Source organism: Humulus lupulus, chromosome 4, assembly GCF_963169125.1.
Source record: "Humulus lupulus chromosome 4, drHumLupu1.1, whole genome shotgun sequence".
Classification (NCBI taxonomy): domain Eukaryota; kingdom Viridiplantae; phylum Streptophyta; class Magnoliopsida; order Rosales; family Cannabaceae; genus Humulus; species Humulus lupulus.
This window is the reverse complement of record NC_084796.1, coordinates 107123177-107147044: the sequence shown is the minus strand read 5'-3', so window position 1 is coordinate 107147044 and position 23868 is coordinate 107123177. Positions and strand designations below refer to the sequence as shown.

Sequence of the window (23868 nt, the reverse complement as noted above, 5' to 3'; positions counted from 1 at the left end):
TATTTCTAAGATTTTTTAATTTTTTTCTTAATATGAAACAATGTGGTGGTGAAGGTTGATTATGTTTTTATGAGGTAAGTGCCTTGTTGATCTTCTACAAATTTGAAGCTTGAGATATTTTTTACGAGTAGTAAGATTTGATTGTGATTTTGGGGTTTTATTTGAATCACACCTAACTAACTGTTGAATAAACAAGTAAGGTTGAAGATGATACAAAACAAAGATGATCCTCCTCCAATTTATGGTATTTTTTTTATAACTTTGAAATATAATTTCATGGTATTTTATGTATTCTAAAGTTGTAACTCACATTGTATATATTGTTCATATAAATATAAATAAATTGTTAAAGTTTTATTTGTAGGAAATACTTATACAAGATCTTATTTATTTTCATGTAAATCATATATTAAACAACTCAATATAAAAAACCTAGAACATGTTTCTATAATTTAATTAAATATAGATAATGATAAGACACTTACATTATATGCAACGGAATGAATAAGTCATTCCTTTAGTTTCTCTAACCCTTGTATCATTTCTATCACAGGGTATCACCAAGAAACTGAACCGATCTTCAAATTTCTTCACAACCTTCCACAGTATCCTTAAAATCACCTAGACTAGAGTGAGAAATTATCAACACGTGAGATAGATACATAGAGAGAAGAAGAGAAGAGAATATAGAGTCTTAGAAAAGGACTTTTGTTGTAGAGAGAGTCTAAAACCTAAAACCCTAAAGCATCAAAACTAGATCTTCTGATCATCTGTTTTCAGCTCTCACTTAGCATTCCTTTTAAAGGCTCAATTAGGTCACTTATTTAATTAAAACATCAATAAAATAATAGGTAATTTCAGCCATTAGGTCGAAATTATCATGGGCTTTAGGCCCGTGAAATTTCTCATTTAATTATAAGTCTGTTGGACTTAAATTCAAGACCCGTATTATTTTCTATTGATTAACTAATTAAATAATTATTTAAATCATTTATCAAATTAATTATTTATAATTTGAACCTTGATTTAAACTTATTTATTAATTTAGACACCAATTTGTCTTAATTAATAAATCTGCCCTAAAATCTCTTTTCTTCTCTAAATTGCATAACTCTGTGAAACTATCCAAAATTGACCTGGTCAACTTTGATAATTCTAATTGATAATTAAATCAATTATTTGAGACTATCTAGATGATTTTATCCAAGATACTATGGGGACCATGGGCCTATGAAATCAAGCTCCAATAAGTTATCATAAATTTAACAAATAAATTTACTAACTTATTAATTCCTCGTGACTCCACTAAAGACTCAAAATTGCACTCTTGAATTCATAGAATGCTTTATAAGCAATATAGATACGTTGTTAGTTATCCATTTTTACAACCATAATTATCACTCAATCCTCTATAGACGGTCTACAATGAGATGAGACTAAAATACTGTTTTACCCCTCATTGTATTTTATCCTTAAAACACTTAGTTCTTTGTAAATGATATTTCAGTAAACTAATATTAATTATTGAAATGAGATCTCTATCATTTAGCACCTCGAACCAAACTAAAAGGAAATCACTGTTTTACTTCTTCATCAGAAGCTATAGATGTTCATATCTAAGATTAACACTCCCACTCAATTATACTACTGAGTTCTCAAGATGTAAGTATGGGCTAGTCCGTAGGGTAAGCTGGTAACGAACAAGTCAAAGAACTCAAATAATACAATTAGTTAAAATATTAACCACTCAGAATTGAGATTGAATTGAATTATGGTCAACTATATGATATGACTAGAATAGATAATAACGATGTGTTTACTTATCCTATCTACTATCAATATATGTCCAATCTGATGTAACAAATACATCCGATCTCCTCTACTTTGATAGTGTTCTGGAAATAACATAACACTACAATGTGTAAGTAGATTATATCGTAGATTGGCAAGTCAGTGCAAATCCTATGTACTGACTAAACTTAGGACTAACTTATTTTTGAACATATAATCATATTTATGTTCTACTATGATTACATCACTATAAATATGATTAGCTATATGATTTGAAATTAATAGAAGTTTATATTAAACAAATAATCATAAAAATTAAACATGTGAGCAAAGTGATTGACCAAGTCAAATTATTTCTATTCTTTTATTGATAGTAAAATGAGATTACAAAGAAATTGAGTTTTAATTAGAGCATAAAACCCCAACAGCATTGTACATAAAAAATAGTTGTATATAATATAATTCAAGTAAATGCTAAACATATATATATATATATATAAAGAAGCTTAACTCGTATATTTTATTTGTAATTATAGGTTGTAGTGATCCATCTAGAATCTAATATATACCACCTGAAATAGATGACCCATTTGTCTTTAATGTAGGTGAAGATCATTTTGAGTTTGTCTTTGATGATTTTAATAGTGAAACACAAGGTTTTGTTGAAATCCCAAAACTCCTAGAACTAAAAACACAGGGTCACCAATCATTTTTAAGGCAAACTGATTATCCAAATATACCAAAAACATCTACATTTGGGAGAGACAATTTAGGGAAAGATTCTGTTGGGGTTTTATGCCCTAATTAAAACCCAAATTCTTTGTAATCTCATTTTATTATCAATAAAAGAATAGAAATCATTTTTTGAGTTGGTCAATCACTTTGCTCACATGTTTTATTTTCATGATTATTTGTTTAATATAAACTTCTATTAAATCCCGAGCATATAGCTAACCTTATTTATAGTTACGTAATCACAGTGGAATATAAATATGATTATATGTTCAAAAATAAGTTAGTCCTAAGATTAGTCAGTGCACTGGATTTACACTGACTTGTCAATTTACGATATGATCTACTTACACATTACAGTGTTATGTTCTTTCCAGAACATTAGCAAAGTAGATAAGATCGGATGTATTTGTTACATCGGACAGGACCGATATTGACAGTTGATAAGATAAGCTATTCTAGTCATATCATATAGTTGACCATAGGTCAATTCAATCTCAATTCTGAGTGGTTAGTATTCTAACTGATTGTATTATTTGAGTTCTTTGACTTGTTCGTTACCAGCTTACCCTACGGACTAGCCCATACTTACATCTTGGGAACTCGGTAGTATAATTGAGTGGGAGTGTTAATCATAGATATGAACATCTATAGCTTCTGATGAAGAAGTGAAATGATGGTTTCCTTTTAGTTTGGTTCAAGGTGTTAAATGATAGAGATCTCATTTCAGTAATTAAATTAGTTTACTGAAATATCATTTACAAGGAACTAAGTGTTTTAAGGATAAAATACAATGAGGGGTAAAACGGTATTTTAGTTCTATCTCATTGTAGACCGTCTATAGAGGATTGAGTGACAATTATGGTTGTAACAATGGATAATTAATAGCGTATCTATATTTGTTATAGAGCGTTCTATGAATTCAAGAGTGCAGTTCCAAGTCTATAGTGGAGTCACGAGGAATTAATAAGTTAGTAGATTTATTTGTTAGATTTATGATAACTTATTGAAGCTTGATTTCATAGGCCCATGGTCCCCATTGTACCTTGGATAAAATCATCTAGATAGTCTCAATTAATTGATTTAATTATCAATTAGAATTATCAAAGTTGACCATGTCAATTTTGGATAGTTTCACAGAGTTGTGTAATTTTGAGAAGAAAAGAGAAATTATGGCAGATTTATTAATTAAGATAAATTGGTATCTAAATTAATAAATAAATTTAAATCAAGGTTCAAATTATAAATAATTAATTTGATAAAGGATTTAAATAATTATTTAATTAATTAAATCAATAGAAAATAATACAGGCCTTGATTTTAAGTCCAATGGGCTTATAATCAAATGGGAAATTTCACGGGCTTATAGCCCATGATAATTTTGACCTAGGGCTTCAAAATGGCTGTTATTTTATTTATTTTTTAATTAAATTAAATGGCCTAATTGAGTCTATAAAAGGAGTGCTTAGAGAGAAGATTTCAGAGACGACAGATAAGTCACAAGTCAGATTTTCTGATAGTTTTATATTCTCTCTAAACACAAGTCCTTTTCTAAGCCACTTTGTTATTTTCTCTTCTTCTCTCTATATCTATCTCATGTGTTGAGAATTGCCCACACTAGTCTAGGTGGTTCTAAGGATACATTGGAAGATCGTGAAGAAAATAGAAGATCGGTTCAGTTTCTTGATAATACTCTGCGACAGAAAGGATACAAGAGTTAGAGAAACTGAAGGAAGGACTCTTAATTCCACTGCGTATACTGTAAGTATTATATTATTTGTTTCTCCTTGAATTCAATTTTAGAAACATGTTTTAGGCTATCTTATATTAATTTGTTTAATATTAGATATACATGAAAATAAATAAAGATCCTGTATAAGCTTTTTCCAACAGATACTGAGTTCCAAGATGAAGCTTATGAGCAAGATGGGGCTCTATTTGTTCTTGACAATCAATCCTCAGAGAATGGTGGCTAAAATGGGTTGTTTAAAGTTGGAGAAGATGGTGAACCTGAAGAAGCGGAAAATTGTTCTTATTTTGAAGATGATGTAAGGAATGTTGCACATGGAGATGAAGACATCAATGGCCAAACACATGCTCTAGTGTTCTATGAGAATGTAGACATGGCCAACCCTCAATTTTTGCTGGGTAAGTGACATTTTTGACTATTTTTTATTTTTTATTAACTCTTGATTATAAGTGATTACGAATTTTAACATATTATATATTTACTATATGGCATGGAATTTGCATCAGTGGAGCAACTAAGGGATGCTATATGGGAGTATGCTATAAATAATCATTGAGGAATCAAGTATTTGAAGAATGACAAATTAGAAAAGGTATTATTTAAAGTGAGGAATCTAATAAATACACATGACTTTCCTCTTGTTGTCAATAATCCAAGAGTAGATTCCACATGGCTATCCAAAACATATGTCAATAGATTTAGAAGCCAACTAGATCTGCTAATTAATGGATTCTTTTGCGAAGATAGTGCAAAAAGAGTGTCTTACAACAATTTCCATAATGCAATATTATAGAGCAAGGGGAAAAGCTCTTAAAAAAAATTAGAGGTTCTATTGAAGAGCTATATGAGCTTCTTGAAGATTAATGTGCTGAGTTGTTGAGGACCAATGCTGGTTCAACTATTAGGTTGAAAACTAAGACAGAAGGAATAAGAGAAAGGGTGTTTGACTCTATGTACGTGTGCCTGACAACGTGTAAAAAAGGTTTCAAAGATGGATGTAGGATGTTAATTAGGTTGGATGGTTGGTGTTTACCGAGTTTTTCGGAAACGAATACGAACGGAATAATAAAAAGACAAGAGCTATAGAAATGCAGAAATGTAAATAAACAAACAGTGTTTTTACGTGGTTCAGGCGTTAACGAGCCCTAGTCCACGAGTCGATGTTATTATACTTGTAGAGAATAACAGTCAAACAGCTGGTGCATAAGGAACTCACAACCTCACAGTGTTTCTCTCGGGTTATCTTGGAGAAGATGAAGCTAGAGAGATTTTAGTAGAGTTCTTGCTATGTGATTTGTTGGCCGTCCCCCCTATTGTAAAATGCGGGGGTCTTTATAGCTAGGGTTTTTTATTAGGGTTTTTCTCTACTCACATGAGTCTTAATTACACCAGCCATAAATAGGGGATACAATTACCGTAGTCACCTGGCTACCAGGCTCTATGTGGGTATATTTACGTGAAAGTATGGGGAATGCACAAAGGCAGCCGTCTTTTCCAAGTTGTCAGCGGAACAGTAGGCGAAACAGTACTTTTAGGCGTGCTGGGATGTGTGCGGCTTTGACCTGTCGGGCATGTCAGGCGGGATTCTGTGTCAGGCGGATATCATTCCAACTATGCCTCCTCCATGACTCGACCGCCTGGTCTTGTTCCGTGCGAGGCACGGAACTGTTTCCGCGAAGACCACTTGAAGAGCTTCTCCTGGAAGGAGCTTCCCCGAAGGATACCCCTTCGGGAGTCTGGGAGAGTTGACGAGCTTCCGTGTTGCGTTTGCTTGAAAGAGTAATCCGGACACTAAACGGGAGAGGCGAATCCTTTCTGTCCCTCCGCGAGCTCTGGTCACCTACCGTGAAAGACATTGATAATTCTGCTTCCCCGAGGATATCCATCTAAACGCTATCCGGAAATCTGGATAACAGTTGGTTTTTGAAGGGAGATGTCACTGGTCAGTTGTTAGCTGTTGTAGGATTAGATGGAAATAACTCCATCTTCCCTGTAGCTTTTGCAATTATTGAGGTAGAGAACAAGTATTACTGGAATTGGTTCATGGAGTTGCTTGTAGATGATTTGCAGATAGATGATAACAGTGCATGGACATTTATGAGTGATAGACAAAAAGGACTTATTGATTCAATTAATAAAGTTGTTCCAAATTCAGAGAAACCATTTTGTGTTAGACACATTTACAACAATTCAAAGAAAAATACAAGGGATTGGGACTTAAAGATCATGTTTGGGCATGTGCAACTTCAACAACAATCCCACAGTTTGAAGAAAAAATGGCTAAAGCAAAATCTATTGATGAGGATGCTTGGAAATGGTTGAGTGAGAAGCCACCGATACAATGGACTAGGAGTTACTTTAAGCCACTAAACAAGTATGATGTTTTGCTTAATAACCTTTGTGAGACATTCCATAGTGTTATTTTTAATGCAAGGGATAAGTCAATTATCACTATGATAGAGAATATCAGATTTTACCTTATGACAAGAATGGTGAATGTTAAAATAAGTGGAATTTCCATATCAGATCATATTGATGACTATGATGTTGAATCACATGACAGCTAAGGAGTCCTTGGTTTATATTCTGTTACAATTCATTGGCTCGCCTTATTTGCAGGAATTTGCTCAGTACCTTTTTCTCCCGTTGTAAAAATTGTACAATTGTCTTAGCTGTAAATAGTACAACTCTTATTGTATATATATCAAGGTGCTTTGCACCTTTCCCTGTACCGTTGAGCATTACAAAAATATAGAGAAGTTTTATTTACTTTATATTTTATTTCTTATCTTGGTATCAGGGCACTTGACTCACGTCTATGCCTACTCCACCTAGCACCTTGCAGCAGAGCCAATCTCAGATGAGCAGTCTGTCACCACCTCCATGCCTATGTCAGTCCCTCCTTCTACCCCTATTGTTCATATACCCATCCTTTCCACGCCATCTCCTACTTTTTCTGCTCCAGTAACCTCAACTTCTTTAGCTCCGGTCCCTACTCTATCTCCTTTTCAAAGTCTTGCACCTATCACCATTAAATTAGACAGAGCCAACTACCCTTTTTGGGAATGTCAGGTCCTTCCTGCTCTTAGAGCCCATGACTTAGAAGGTTATGTTCTAGGCACTAAAATCTGTCCACGGCAATTTGTGGACCACACCATCAATGGCCCTATTCCTGGTGCGCCCCGCCAACTGAACCTTGGCTACTCCATGTGGGTATGCACAGATCAAGCCATCCTAAGCTGGCTCATGAATTCCATTTCTGAGACCATGTTTGGTCATATAGTTAGATGCACCACCTCTTTTGCTGTTTGGAAAACTCTAGAGCTCTTGTTCACCACTCAGTCTAAGGCTAGAATCCTTCAGCTTCGTTTTCAACTTTCAAGCTCTCAAAAAGGGTAATCTTACAGTTCATGACTACATGCTCAAAATGCTCTCCATTGCCGAAAACCTCTCTGCTGCAGGTCAGCTTATTTTCGACGATGACCTCATTTTATACATCTTAGGAGGTCTTGGGCATGACTATGATCCTGTTGTTGTCAACCTTACCTCTAGGCATGACCATGTCACTCTTCAAGAGGTCCAATACATGCTGCAAAGTCAAGAAATAAGACTTGAACAACTCAACTCAGCTGCTCCTAATGACCTCCCATCTCCCAATGTTCATCTTGCCACCCAAATGCGCAACTCTCTTCATCTTAACTCCTCTACTCCAAACTCTCTACCTGCTCGTGGTTACTATCCTAGAGGTCGTGGCCATGGTCGTGGGGGCAGAAACCACAACAATCGTCCCATTTGTCAAGTGTGCAATAGGCCAGGCCATATTGCTACCAAATGTTATCACAGGTTTGATATCTCATTTCAAGCTCCTAGTTTTACCAATGCTCCCACAAATGGTTTCTCTCCCACAAACCACCAACCTCAAGGAAATGGTCAGCAAGCCTACTTCACCTCATCCATTGATCCTATTGCTGACAATGGTTGGTACTTGGACAGTGGGGCCACAAACCACATAACGTCAGAGCACTCAAACTTGCAGCAGAAAACTGAGTTCAGAGGTAATACCCACTTGCTCATTGGTAATGGGCAACCTCTCCAAATCACACATTCAGGTTGTAGTATTTTACACAACAAAAACAACATGCTTTCTGTTACACTTAATAACATGCTTTGTGTTCCACAAATCACCAAAAATTTGCTTTCTATATCACAACTTACCAAGGATAACCCTGTTTTTGTTGAGTTTTATCATGATTGTTGTATTGTGAAGGAACTAAATTCGAAGAAGGAACTGCTTCGGGGAGTGCTCAGTGATTGTTTGTATCAAGTTCAGCTCAACCAGTCTACATCCTCATCAAAACTCACAATCCATTCAAATCATCATTTTTCCACCTTCTTGCATTCCAAAAGTTTGAACACTAATGTCAAGCCTGTGTCTTCTTTTAAATCCTTGTTTGTTGAGTCTATTTCAGATCCCAGTTTAGATTTGTGGCACATGAGGCTTGGCCACCCTAATGTTAATGTAATGAAACAGATGCTTGTTAATGAAAAAGTTTCTTTCAAAAGAAATCTCAGTTTCTGTGATGCTTACCACATAGGAAAGTCAAAACATAAAACCTATAATGCATCTTTTACCAAAGCTGATAAACCTCTTGAACTTATTCATTCAGATGTATGGGGGCCTTCTCCAACACTCTCTAAAGATGGTTATAGGTATTATGTACACTTCATAGATGACTTCAGTAATTGTACATGGATTTACCCTTTAAAATAAAAATCTGAAGTGAAAGAAATCTTTGCTATTTTTCAAAAATCTATTGAAAGGAAATTTGATAGTAAGATCAAAACACTACAATCTGATTGGGGTAGGGAATATAGAAATCTTGCTCCTTTCCTTGAGTCCTTAGGCATTCATTTTAGTCATCCTTGCCCTCACACACATCCTCAAAATGGAAAATCAGAAAGAAAACACAGACATATCATTGAAATGGGTCTAACTCTACTTTCTCAATCAAAAATGCCTTTACAATACTGGTGGGAAGCCTTTAGCACCTCAGCCTTTCTCATAAATCATTTATCCACTCCCACCTTGACTTACAAATCTCCTATTGAAGTCTTATTTAAAAAACAACTGAACCTCAAATTTCTCAAGGTTTTTGGGTGTGCTTACTTCCCTCATCTTAGAGCATATAACCGACACAAAATAGATTTTAGATCCACCAAATGTGTGTTCATTGGTTATAGTCCCAATCATAAGGGATATAAATGCCTACACCCATCAGGTCGAATCTACATAGCCCAAAGTGTCATTTTTAATGAATTAGAATTCCCATTTGCATCAGGTTTTCATGTTTCCCTCTTCAAAAATTATGAGTCCAATATATCTTCTTCACATCTTCAATATAGTCAATGGCTTCCCTTTACAACTAATTCCTTGCAAGATAGTGACTTGGCACCCACTGAAGCTGATACAAATCAACAACCAGCAAGCCCCACGACAACTCCTCACACTCAACCTTCCAATTCAAGTTCCTCCAACACTCAAGGTAAAGCTCCAAACTCAGCTCACTCTCCTTCTGAAATCCCTTGCCCACCTTTCGACATCATTTCTTCCCCCACCTCCTCCCACACTTCTCCTCTACCAGCAACTATCTCATCCCTAACCCACTCCTCATCCCCTCAAATTCCTCCATCTTCACCACCACATAAATCTCTCATCCCTTCTCATCCAATGATAACTCGATCCAAAGCTGGTATCTTCAAGCCCAAAACCTACCTTTCCTCCACTCTTAAAGACCCCACTGCTGCTGTTTACAATACTACTACACCTGAAAGTGTTGATCAGGCTCTCACTATCCCTGCTTGGCATCAAGCAATGAAAGATGAATATAATGCCTTGCTAAAAAAACAACACCTGGCAGTTGGTTCCTCGCTCTTCACAAATGAATGTTGTTGATAATCGTTGGATTTTTCGTATCAAATACAACTCTGATGGTTCGTTGCAACGCTACAAAGCACGACTTGTGGCTAAAGGTTTCCAACAAATGCCCGGTGTCGACTTCTCTGAAACTTTTAGTCCGATTGTCAAGTCTCCTACAATTCGGCTCATTCTCACTTTGGCAGTCACTCACAATTGGGATGTCCAACAAATTGATATTAATAATGCCTTTCTCAATGGCACTATTGATGAGGAAGTATTTATGGCTCAACCAGCTGGTTTTGTAGATCCCATGAATCCTACTGCTGTCTGCAAACTTAATCGTGCTCTCTATGGCCTCAAACAGGCCCCGCGGGCTTGGTTTGACAAATTAAAAACCTCCCTGCTTCAGCTTGGCTTCCAAAATTCCATCTCAGACACTTCTCTCTTCTACTATAAAAATGGTTCAGCTCTCTTATTTGCCCTTGTGTATGTTGATGACATCTTACTCACTAGTACTAACTCCTCTCAAGTTTTGGACATTATCTCACACTTAAACTCTCAGTTTGCTCTTAAGACTTTGGGTTCCGTTACCTACTTCCTCGGTTTTGAGACAACTAGGGGGCCTAATGGAATTCATTTGTCTCAAACCAAGTACACCTTAGATTTGCTCAAACGAACCAACATGCTTGAGGCAAAGCCATGTCCTACACACATGAATCAATGCAATGGTTTGCATCTTAATGATGATGAAAAATTTGAGCATATCACTCTCTACAAAAGCATCATAGGAGCTCTTCAGTACCTCACCTTAAGCAGACCTGACATTGCTTTTTCAGTGAACAAATTGAGCCAATATCTTCACGCACCAACTCAAAAACATTGGCAAGCATGTAAAAGAATCCTTAGGTACTTGGCTGGTACTGTTGGTGAAGGAATCACATTCACTCCAGCAACAACCATGACACTTGAATGCTTCTGTGATTCAGATTGGGCAAGTTCTTTGGATGATCGCAAGTCTACATCTGGTTTTTGTGTTTACTTTGGTGGGAACTTAATTAGATGGAGCTCTAAAAAGCATAAATAGTAGCAAGATCAAGCACAGAGGCTGAATATCGAGCTCTAGCTCAATCTTGTACTGATATTGTTTGGATTCAATCCTTGATGTCTGAAATAAACATTCCCTGTATAAAACCAGCTGTAATATGGTGTGATAACTCTGGTGCTTGTCAATTAGCTGCCAATCCTGTCTTTCATTCAAGAATGAAACACATCGAGATCGATATTCACTTCATTCGTGATAAGGTGTTGAATAGAGAAGTAGAAGTGAGATACATTCCTTCCGAAGAACAAGTTGCTGACATTCTAACCAAACCGCTAAGTATATCTCAATTCCATCATCTTAAAAACAAGCTGCCTGTTGCTCACTCACCACAGCATAGCTTAAGGGGGCATGTTAAAATAAGTGGAATTACCATATCAGATCATATTGATGACTATGATGTTGAATCACATGACAACTAAGGAGTCCTTGGTTTATATTCTGTTACAATTCATTGGCTCACCTTATTTGCAGGAATTTGCTCAGTACCTTTTTCTCCCGTTGTAAAAATTGTACAATTGTCTTAGCTATAAATAGTACAGCTCTTATTGTATATATATCAAGGTGATTTGCACCTTTCCCTGTACCGTTGAGCATTACAAAAATATAGAGAAGTTTTATTTACTTTATATTTTATTTCTTATCTGTGAAGACAAAATCTGAGGTGGAGAAATTGAAGGTTCCAGTTGGTCCAATGATTATGAAGATTATTGAGTCCAATAAGAGAAAAGGTAGGGTGTGTTTTCCTACTTGGGCAGGGTGATACTTGTTTCAAGTGAAGAATAGGGCTACAAGGGAGCAATTTTCAGTGGATTTGCAAGCCAATCAGTATAGTTTTCGCAAGTACCAATTGAGTGGTATACATTGTCAACATGCTATCATGTGCATTGTAGATAAGAAATGGGATGTGTGGAAGTTTGTAGACCGTTGTTATCACATAGAGACTTTGATTAAAACATACACTCCCATAATTGCACCAACAAATAGTCCAAACCTTCGGCCTAATCCAAAAAAGCAGCACCCCATTTTGAAACCTGAGAACAAAGTTAAGCCTGGAAGGCCCAAAAAGAAGAGAAGGAAAGAACCATATGAGCTATATCAAGGTGCTACAAAGCTTAGAGTATTTGGTATGGTAATTAAGTGTATCCATTGTGGTCAAAGTGGCCACAATGCCTGTTCATGTAAAAAGAAAGGGAAATCTAAGAAAAACTCAGCTGCTACTGCTACTTCTAAAAAATGGTCAAAATCAAAAGAAAAATCTCCATCCAAAATATCATATAAGAAAAAAATGAAGGTAAATAAATACATTTCACTTCATTTATTTATAATATATATCATATATAATAATTGATTTATTAAACAGGTTGTGAAAAAAAAAACAATGCGGGGCTGCATTTGGTGAAGCAGAAAGTAGTGGTGGCCATGCATTTGATGGTGGGACTGCCTAGTACATTGAACTAGCACAACAGACCTAGTTGAAGGTTTTTTTGTTAGTTTTCTTCAACCTTTTGGAACATAAACACAACTTTTGGATCATGTTGTTGTTAGTTTGTACATCTTGTGAGCATCTTGATCAAGAGGGGTAATAATTTATTTTTGGAGGGTCCCCCATCGATAGGAACTTAATATAGTTAAAACATACGACTAGATCATATTGAAGTATCATGATCAAGAAGGATATCAAGTATTTTTTGGAGAGTCCCTTGCAGATAGAAATTTATTATGGTTAAAATATATGATTCGATCATATTGTGTAATTTTTTTTTGGTATATATATATATATATATATTAGGTAAAAGCAACGTGCAATGTACATTTATTTAGTTTTAAAGTTGTAAACATTGTCTATAATTTTAATAAAAACTGATTCACTATTTTTTAAAAATATATATATATATAATATAATGAACTATAGTTCTATAGTATATTTACCAAATTAATTAAACCAAGTAAATTAATTAAGGTGCAGAATGGTAATTGAATGTTGAAACAGATTTCAGATCTGTTGGGACAGAATACGAACTTGTCACGACAGAAACTGAACACAATAAAAAAACAGTGCAAAAACAATAAAGAACACAACGAATTTTCACAAGGTTCAGAAACCCTTTCAAATAACCTACTCCTTGAGGCCACAACCAAATATTAAAACCAATTAATAAAGAATCACAAGTACAAAATATTGACTTAAACAAAACAAGACTCCCTTTTGAAATTTGCCGCAACTTTGTTGTACTTCTCTTCACTAATCTGATCTTGATTGAAACACTCAACCACTTGAACTCCCTTCAATAGTTAGCAAGTGCTTGCATCCTCCCAACACAAGGCTTGTAAAAATCTTCTCCCAAAGACTATAAGAATTGTGTTCAAATTACAACATGTATTCACTCATGAAAGTGGTATAAACTCACCACAAAACTAAACACTCATTTTATCACAAGATCACGTGAATACAAAATATGAACTCTCACAAATATTACAATTCACTCACAAACTATGTACCAAAGAGTTTGATTTTTCTCAAGGCCCTAGAAGCCTATTTATAAAGACTATTTCATGCTTAGAAATGTTGAGAAAGAATCTCCTAATAAAAGCAAGAATATTTGAAGATATTCTTGATTAATGAAGATTTTTTATTTTTAGATGATTCTGATCCAACAGACACAGATATTGCAGAGACAGTTAATACTTGTGTCAGATCAAATTTCTCAAAATAGAAATAATAATTAATTACTTACAAGATTGTATTTCCTCGAGTTTATTATCTTGAGCAGCACAAAAATCAAAAGACAAATATTCCATAATTGAATTTGAGTAAGCACATAATATTTTCTTTATAAAACCAAGATACAAATTCCTTTTTTAAACATATTATGATAATATTAAACTAAATAAGGAATTATTTGCAAACCTTACAAATTAATTCAAGATATTAATTCCGAAAATCACAATAAAATGAATTTTAAATAATCTTTTAAATAAAAAGATATCTCTATAAAATTTGTCAATTTTAGGATTTGCAATTTATATCAATAATCTCTACATATATGACATTTAAACACAACGTTGACATAGATATATATTTACATGGCTACATGACATATATATAAAAAAATCCAATACTATTTAAAAAGAAATTAATAATAGAAATAAAATAATAATAGAAAAAGTCATAGTATAGACAGTAGTATACATCCATCAAGTATTTTTAATTTCTAATGTATTTCACAATGTCCTTTGGTGAATTTGATGAAGAAAAAGAACTTCAATCACTTGATAAAAAATAAACTATCACACAAATTTATAAGATAAAAAAATAATATGTATGACATTATTATTTTTAAATAAATATGATTTAATTATTTAAATTATCATAAAATATCTTAAAAATATTATATTTTAATTAATTAATTTATTTATTTTTATTTAAGTTTATGTTTGTTCTAGTTTTTGACTTTGTCAGTGACAACAAGAGATTATATATTATATGTTTAATATAATAGTAATACTATACATGTGTTTTAAATTTAAATTTGTTGCTAGTTTTTTGTAAAAAGATTTTTGTTACTAGTTGATAGTAGATTATATTATGTTATATGTTTAATATGATATTATTCTAATACGTGAAGTTTAAGTTTAATTAAATTTTATTTAAGTTATAAAACCTATGATGTTATTATTTTTAAATAATTGTCATTGTAAAATATCTCAAAAATATCTTATTTTTAAATTGTTTAGTTATTTATTTATTTAATATGATTTAAGTTTAAATTATATTTATATTCTACTGTTAAATATAAGAATATTTTGTTATATATAAAAAAGACAGTTAAAATAAAAAATTTCTATTATCTACCATGTTATTATATAGAAGAGATATATCAGGACATGAGCTCATTAGAAATGTGAAGCAAAATTTAGTATTAAAATTTATTTATGAGTTTACATTATTGTGTTGTGAGTTTTGAATTAATAATTATATAATAGTTTCTCCAATATTAATTATTGTTATTGTCCACGTGAGGCTAATATGGCAGCTCACTGCCATGCTAAATTAGCTCTTTCATATGATTCAAACTTGGTATGTTGGCGTGGGACTTCGTAGTCCATTGTCATAGTTATTGTGGCTCATATCCATTGATCAATGAAATTCCCTCATCCAAAAAAAAAAAAATTATGTAGGTGCAAAACAGGTTTCTAAAGACCATATTTGGAAAAAACTATATTACAAGGAAGGCCCAAAAAACACTTAGAAAAAAACAACCTGATTTATTAATGAAATTATGGGCACAATATAAATAGGCCCAAGAGATACAAAAATAACAAACTAACAAACTCAACAGAAAGATAACACCCAAATCAGTTAAATAAACCATAACTCCTAATACACCCCCTTAAGATGAACTGTACAAATTTTTGACATTCATCTTGGAGATCAACTCATTGAATTGATTTGGAAACAAGGGTTTTGTTAGAACATTTGCAAGATTGTTTTTGGAGGTAACATGGATGAGCTTGAGGGAGCCATCCTGAATTTTTTCACGGATAAGATGACAGTCGATCTCAATGTGCTTCGTCCTTTCATGGAACACCGGATTTTCAGAGATGTGTATAGCAGCAGTATTGTCACAATAGAGAAGAGCTGGATGAGTATGATGAATGTCAAAGTCCTTCATCAAAGAGAGAAGCCAAGTGATCTCGCATGTGGCATTGGCCATAGCCCTGTATTCAGCTTCAGCGGACGATCTAGAGACATGGGTTTGCTTCTTAGATTTCCATGAAATGAGAGATTGTCCAAGGAAGACACAGTAACCAGACACAGACCGTCTAGTATCACTACAAGAAGCCCAATCTGCATCTGAATTTTTTTTTAGAGATAGATCCTCACATTTGAAGCTAGTTTCAGCATAAGCATTGATATGAGGACTAGATTTAGCATAAAAAAAAGAGGCCTTGGCCAGGAGTGCCTTTTAGATATTGAAGGATACGATGCGCAACATGGAAATGAGGAGTCTTGGGAGTGGCTAAGAATTAACTTAGCTTATTGACAGCAAAAGAAATGTCAGGACGAGTAATTGTTAAATAGATAAGTTTACCAATTAAGCTTCTGTACATGGTGGGGTCAGATAGGAGCTCCCCTTCATCTTTGCTGAGTTTGGCATTAGGTTCCATTGGAGTGGAGGCAGGTTTTGCACCCAAGTAACCTGTATCACTCAATAAATGTAAGGTAAAAGGTCGTTGAGACATAGATATACCATTGGAGGAACGACCAATCTCAAGACCCAAGAAAAAATGTAAGGGGCCAAGGTCTTTTAATTGAAAAACAGCATGTAACATGCCTTTAAAATCAGAGACAGTGGCATCATTATTTGAAGTAATAATAATATCATCAACATAGATGAGAAGAGCGATAAAGATATTAGAAGTGCTCTTAATAAATAAAGTGTGGTCCGATTGAGATTGGCGAAAACCACTAGAGAGGAGAAATGTGCTAAGTTTGTAGTACCATTGTCTAGGGGCTTGTTTTAAGCCATATAGACTTTTGGTTAATTTACAAACATCATTTTTGGTAGAGGACTATTGGGTTGATACCCTTTTGGAATTGTCATGTAGACATTTTCATTTAAGTCCCCATGAAGAAAAGCATTGTTGATAACTAATTGGCATAAAGACCAATTTTTAATGGCAACCACATCAAGAAGAAGTTTAAGAGTGTTAAACTTTGCAACAGGTGCAAAAGTGTCAGAATAATCAATACCTTGCTTTTGGTTGTAGCCTTTGGCCACCAAGCGGGCCTTGTAACGATCAATAGCTCCACTTGGTTGGTATTTGATTTTGAAGAGCCATTTGCATCCTATAACATGTTGTCCAGGGGGAAGAGAGACAATTTCCCAAGTGTTATTTCGGCCAAGCGCATGAAGTTCATCGTTCATCGCTTGCTGCCACTCTGGAATGTTTGAAGCTTGCTTGTAATTGGATGGTTCTACTACCATGTGTGCGGCCAAAATGGCAGCCCGAAAATGATCGCTCAGCCTATCATAAGATAGAACATTAGATAAAGGATAAGAAGTAGACGACTTAGAAATAGTAAAGTTGCAAGCATAGTTTGTAAGATAAGAGGCACGAGAAATAGGCCTTCCACTTTTGGAAGTGGTAATCATAGGTGACAGAGGAGAAGGATCCTCAAGAGCATTATTGGAGGGTGAGGGCACTTGAGGAATATGGGTTCCTACATCAAACACTTTTGTCAGGGATAGAGAATCAGTATACACAGTAGACTTGTCATGCTTTAAAGGGAAAATATGCTCATAGAAGATGACATCTCTAGAATTAAAAATCTGTTGACTTTCAATATCAAGTAAGATATAGGCCTTCATTCCATGAGGATAACCAATGAAAACACAATCTTTAGATCGAGGAGAGAATTTATGTCTATTCCTATCTAAAGTGGAGGCATAAGCAAGACAGCCAAAATTTCTAAGATGCTCATATGAGGATAATTTATTAAAGAGAAGTTCAAAAGATGTCTTTTTATGTAAAAGTAATGAAGGAGTTCTATTAATGAGATAAACAGCAGTATTAATGAGATAAGACCAATAAGGGAGAGAAAAATGAGATTGAAATAACAAGGACTGAGCGACATTTAGGATGTGTTGATGCTTTCGTTCAACCACCGAATTTTGCTGAGGCCTATCAACACATGAGTGAAATTGTTCAATCCCTTTGGAAGCATAGAAAGAAGATAGGTTAAGTTCTTTAGCATTATCACATCTTACAGCTTTAATAGTAATAGAAAATTGAGTAGCAATTAAAGAGAAGAATTGAGGAATAATACTTTGCACATCAGATTTAGCTTTTAGTAGATAGACCCATGTAAAACGAGTGTGATCATCAACAATAGTAAGAAAATATTTGTACCCTTCTATGCTAAGAACATGAAATGGCCCCCAAATATCAAAGTGAACAAGATCAAATGGCATAGAAGCCCTATTATTATTAGACACAAAAGGAAGCCTTTTTTGTTTGGCTAAATGACAAATGGAACAAGCATGATCAGACAATTTATTAGAAAAAACAAGATTTTTACTTATGGGATTCGAAATTGACATAGAAGGATGACTAAGGCGGAAGTGCCATTGGTCCATTTTAGTACAAGCATTAACAGAAATATCAGAATGTACAAAGTGAGAGAATTGACGATCTTGCTCAAAGTAAAATAGCCTCCCCATTTTCTTAGCAATCCCAATCTTGGAAGTCCGAGTGGGTGCCTGAATAAAGCATTCAGAAGCAGAAAAAATTAAAGAGTTAGGGCTGTTTTGTAGAAAAGCATTTACCGAGAATAGATTATGCTGAAATTCTGGTATGAATAAAACATCAGTCAAGGTAATACAACTAGAAAGTTGAATAGAGCTAGAATAAGAAATATTAATATTATGCCCATTAGGTAAAGTGACTAAGGTAGCAATAGGGTGTTTATCAATAGTTTTAAAGCATTTAAGGGAGTAACACACATGGTGAGAATCTCCACTATCAACTATCCACAAATAAGAGGAGAAGTCAACGAGATTACCAAAAACTTGTGAGGCAATCGGCAGGTTGGTGTCAGTGGCAGCCGAGGTGTGCTGGAGATTCTGACTTAGAAGGGAGATAAGTTGTTGACTGAGCTCAGATTGGGACAACATAGGCGGCTTGCCTAAAATCGAAGCAGAAACGGGAGATGCGGAAGCTTGATGAACAGAGGATTTGAGAGCAACATCTAGACGACGCTTGTCACCATACCTAGGAGGAAATCCATGAAGAAAGAAACATTTGTCCACCAAGTGACCCGATTTGAGACAGTGAGAGCAAGTGGGTCTATGTTTCTTTGATCTTGATGGAAGGGGCTTGGTTGAATGTGTCGACCCCGTAGCAGCTGCAATGAACGGAGCGGTGTGACCGAGACTTCTTTGTCTCTCTTCTTGAGACACCATGGAGAACACCTTGGACAGGGGAGGAAGAGGATCATAGAGGAGAATTTGAGCCCTCACTGCCGAATAGGAGTCATTGAGACCAGCAAGAAACTGCATAATCTGATCTCTGTGATAATATCCAAGAAGCCTCTCAACAACACCACATTTGCAGCCACATGAACAGGGAACAATCGGCTGAAATTCTTTGAGCTCATCCCAAATAGCTTTGAGACGGGTAAAATAGGAATTTATATCAGAGTCGCCTTGTTTGATTGTGTGAACCGAAGTTTGAAGCTGAAATATTCGCGGGCCATTGCCTTGATTGAACCGTTCATGAAGATCATTCCACATAGCAGTAGCCGAATCTTGAAACATAATGCTAGCTGCAATTTCACGAGAAACAGATTGTAATAACCAAGCAATAACCATATTATTACATTGAACCCAGGCATGAAAATAAGGATTAGAAGGATGGGGTTGAGGCAAAGACCCATCTATGAACTGAGTTTTTTTCTTGGCAGCAATGGAAATGGAAGCAGCTCTCTTCCATGATTGGAAATTTTCTTGACCCGTTAGAATCTGAGTAGAAATCAGAAAATTGGGATTGTCTCCAGTTCCCAAGTGGTACGTATGATCCATATGGGAAGGTTGACAGGGGGGAGCTGTAGAGATACTCGGAATGCCGAGACCACCATGACTGCCGAGAGGACCATGACTGCCGAGACCACCATGAGCACCGAGCCCACCATGACTGTTGAGACCACTACGAACGCCGAGACCACCGTGATTGCCGAGATCACCTTGACTGCCGAGAGGAGGAGGTGAACTCCTAGGGAAGGGGACAGGCGGAGGACACTGCAGATTGGCCGGAGAGGAAGAGGGAGGAACGGCTGGACAGAGATCTTCACGAGAGGGAGAAGAAGAGGCAACATCAGGAGCCACAGTCGGGGTCGGAGAAGGAGCAGACGCCATCACCGGAGCCGAGGGAGAAGAAGGAGCAGCAGCCATTGGCGAAGGAGGGAGGCTGGAGACCGATGAGCTGCGCGACAGGGAGGCTCTCGTGCGGACCATGAAGGGCAACGGCTGATCTTGACTGAAGAAAGGAAGGGGTTCTTGAGAGGAGGCGGCTGAGACAGCTTTAGGGTTTTTTTTGAGAAGAAGAGGGGTTGTTACGAGAATGGGCAGCAAGAAGATGAATATGCACTGATACCATATTACAAGAAAGGCCCAAAAAACACTTAGAAAAAAACAACCTGATTTATTAATGAAAATGGGCACAATATAAATAAGCCTAAAAAATACAAAAATAACAAACTAACAAACCCAACAGAAAAACAACACTCAAATCAGTTAAAAAAACCATAACTCCTGATAAACTATCACTGTTTATGTTTTTCCAAGCTCTTTTAATAGTTTTTGGTGCTAAAACCATATTAAACAATTTTTTTGATGCTAAAAGCCCTTTCATTTGCTTTCACGTTATATTTGACAGAATATTTAATAGAAGGACGTAAGTGAGACAAAAACATAAAGTTTGGGGATTTAAGTGTTGTAAAGTAAAAATAGGGGATGGTAGTTTTAGAAAAGAATGGGACCTTACCTGATATTAAACTCCAAAAAATTCTTTGCTTTCCACAAATACCCTTTCTCTTACTGTGTTGTGAGTAACATCCAGGAGGTCATGTTCGTAATTAAGAAACGCACTCCTACCTCTCAAAATAGGCATTAGCGAATCGCGGTCTCTCTCGTCTCTTCCCAAAACCCCAAACCCTAGCATCGTAATACTTACCATCTCTTCCATCTTTCTTGAGCTTCAATGGCAGACTCTTTGGTTTCACTTGACAAGGTCAAAGGCTTCTTGTACGCCCAGTACAACGACGAGGAGAAGTGGGCCCTTAACATGGTATTCTTTTTTCTCGCTCAACTCCAATTCATTTTTGTCCGAACTTGGTATTAATGCTTTCATGATATCATTCTCTCGTAAATTAGTCTATTGCAACGAAAGTAATCCTTTGGAGAGAGAACAAAATAACTGATTACATAATTAGTTGTATTTAGAATTATTTTTATTCACTATCTTGATGCAATAACATTATTTTGGAATTTCGGGTTCTTTGTCCTAAATCAAGTGATGGATACTTGTTACTTTCTATCTTTTTTTTCATCTCTGATTCGTTAACTTGATTATTCTGTGTGATTTCCATAGATGGCACTATCTTGGTTTCCACATTTGTTGTGTTGATGAATATAATGCACCTGTGTTAATGTAGCTTTAAAAACTTGGCCCTTTATGAGCTGCGATTAATAAAGGGCTTTAGTTCTTCACTATTTTGGTGAGGAGAGGTGTATAAATCTTTAACTGCATAGTAGAGTATATGGGTGTGTTTGGCGTACAGAATACCATTGTTGGTTTATGAAACTTAGGTTGATCATTGTAACGCATATACCTTGCTCTTCATTATCCCTCTCATTGTTTTAAGACTCTAATTTATACTCTCTCGATTAGTCTTTGTGTGTATGTGGATAATGGGATCTATTTTCGCTAAATTCACTCATTTGGACGAGAAACCATATTAGCCTTGTGGTACAATATGTTAGAGCTCCTTGCTCCTGTAGAGTTTACTGGGAGGACTACTAGTATTATATGAAAAAAATAATAAAGCTATACTCAAACATGTTTTTATGTGTCTTTTCGCAGAAATTACTCCGGGCTGTCGGTCTTTTTGCTGGGTCAATAGTTCTGATGCGAAATTATGGTGATCTTATGGCAATATGAGGATATTGATGTCTATTCTTAGTTGGTTAGTTATTTTTGAAATGTAGTCTTTCTGTTTGTCATATGGATTGTTGAGATGAAAATTCCATTCAAAAACAGGGTTTTCTGTCTTGTTGTCTGTTTTATTGAAGAAGAGGAAGATGATTTCATTGTATTCCTGAGGCGTTTCAGTATGCTGAGTCTGTCCCAATATTTTTATACATGAATGAAAGGATTTTGATTTAGTGTGGAATGGTTATAATTTAATTCCACAGTTCAGTTTCGATCATATTCATTTTTGTGGAAACTCATATTACTTTTGAAATCTCTATCAGGTTTTTTATCAGCCAATCTCACACTGTCTCTAAGTTTGGAACTCCAAAACCACCTCAAGGCTTTTCATTCCTTTATTACTTTTAATCATCAAGACATTTGTCCTTGTTTTCGTAGGAGTTCGTTATAATTTTAAAGGTACAGTAAGCTTATCACAGAGAGAAATGCTTATAATTGTCTGGTAATCAATCTATTCCATCAAACAATGTTTTGTATGCCATTGTATAGTGTGATTAAGATGGTTTTACATGTTTTTACTGAAGCAGATTTTTAGTTTGAGGGCTTTGTATGACTTGATACTAGGCTAAAAATTCATATGTTTTCTAAAGCATTAGCTTTTGCATTGGAATCTCTTAAAACTATACATCACTCTGTATGGTTGGGGGAAAATGAATGGAATGCAACAAATAAGATTATATTTTCATTCCATCTCTTTAGTATTTAGCACATAGGAATGTAATGACTTTTTTGAAGAGCATTCTATTGCATAATAATTATTACTTATATTATTTTATTCTCATTATCTTTATTTGAATTATTGTTCATCTATTTTCGTTACTCCCAATCAAAGAGTATATCCTCCTTATAGAAGGAATAATAATAGTGTGCAAGTTCCATAGAGGTTCTATTAAGATCTACCCTGAGTAGCTCAAATGGTGAGGTATGTGGGGTATTTATATGGAAATTGATATAGTTTCATGTCTAGTATCGAAATATGGAGAGAGAGAAGAAATAAAAAGAGTAAGGACATCTTAGATCTTATTTAGTATTCATTCCTATATAATTTTTTGTAAGTCTACTTAGGAAGATAAAAAAAATGGCTGTATGAGATTGGGTCAGAGGATTTGAAAGGTGTTCTGTCATTTTCTTCCAAACTGAATAATCTTTGAACATTAATCGTTTGAGTTTAAGCTGTTTTTCTTTCCCTTGAAATCCAAATATAAAGGAAAATGTGTTGTATGAGTTTCGATTAAATTTGTCTCAATTCAAAGTAATGTAGTAAGGGTCATTTGATGCGCCATATTGCATAGTATTATATATTGGTGTCCTTCGGTAACCGTTAAAAAAATAATTTTTTTATTTATTTAATTAAAATTTTGAAAATAAATCAGTAAATCATGTTCGGTAATTCTATTTTTATATTTTATATTTTAAAATTTTAAGTAACATTTGCTAAATTTTCTCACTTTTAATTTTTAAAAAAATAGAAGTTTATTGGTTTCTTCTTTCCCGATGGTCATTTTGCTCTTCTTTCTCAATCCATTTTTTATATCCTCGAAGCTTTTGGAGAGAAACATGTACTAACCCAAGCTCCCATCGCCATGGTCGCCGATGAAGAAGTCGATCCTCGTTGCCATGGTCGCTGATGAAAAAGTCGATCTCCATCGCAGTGGTTGCCGGAGAAGAAGCTAGTGATCTCCTTCCCACCAGCACAACATTGATCTTCAGCATTGCGTGGTCTTTTGCTGCTGGTCGTCACTATGGTCGCCGACGTTTATTTGCTGGAGTTAATGGTGCGTGGACTGTTGAAAATATGGTCGT

The 23868-nt window shown here is 35.2% G+C and overlaps 1 protein-coding gene across 2 annotated transcripts; it reads left to right on the top strand.

Moving 5' to 3' along the window:
• Window positions 1-20900: 20900 nt before the first annotated feature.
• LOC133830700 (mitochondrial import receptor subunit TOM5 homolog) lies at window positions 20901-22840 on the top strand. 2 transcript variants are annotated; one of them, XM_062260738.1, is made up of 3 exons: window positions 20901-21141; window positions 21937-22039; window positions 22329-22840. In XM_062260738.1, the coding sequence occupies exons 1-2, from the start codon at window positions 21055-21057 to the stop codon at window positions 22012-22014; spliced, it is 165 nt and encodes a 54-aa protein (XP_062116722.1). In that variant the 5' UTR covers window positions 20901-21054; the 3' UTR covers window positions 22015-22039; window positions 22329-22840. The 2 variants fall into 2 exon arrangements, with proteins under 2 accessions (XP_062116722.1, XP_062116721.1); XM_062260737.1 differs by lacking the exon at window positions 22329-22840 and having other exon boundaries at window positions 20908-21141; window positions 21937-22238.
• Window positions 22841-23868: the final 1028 nt, after the last annotated feature.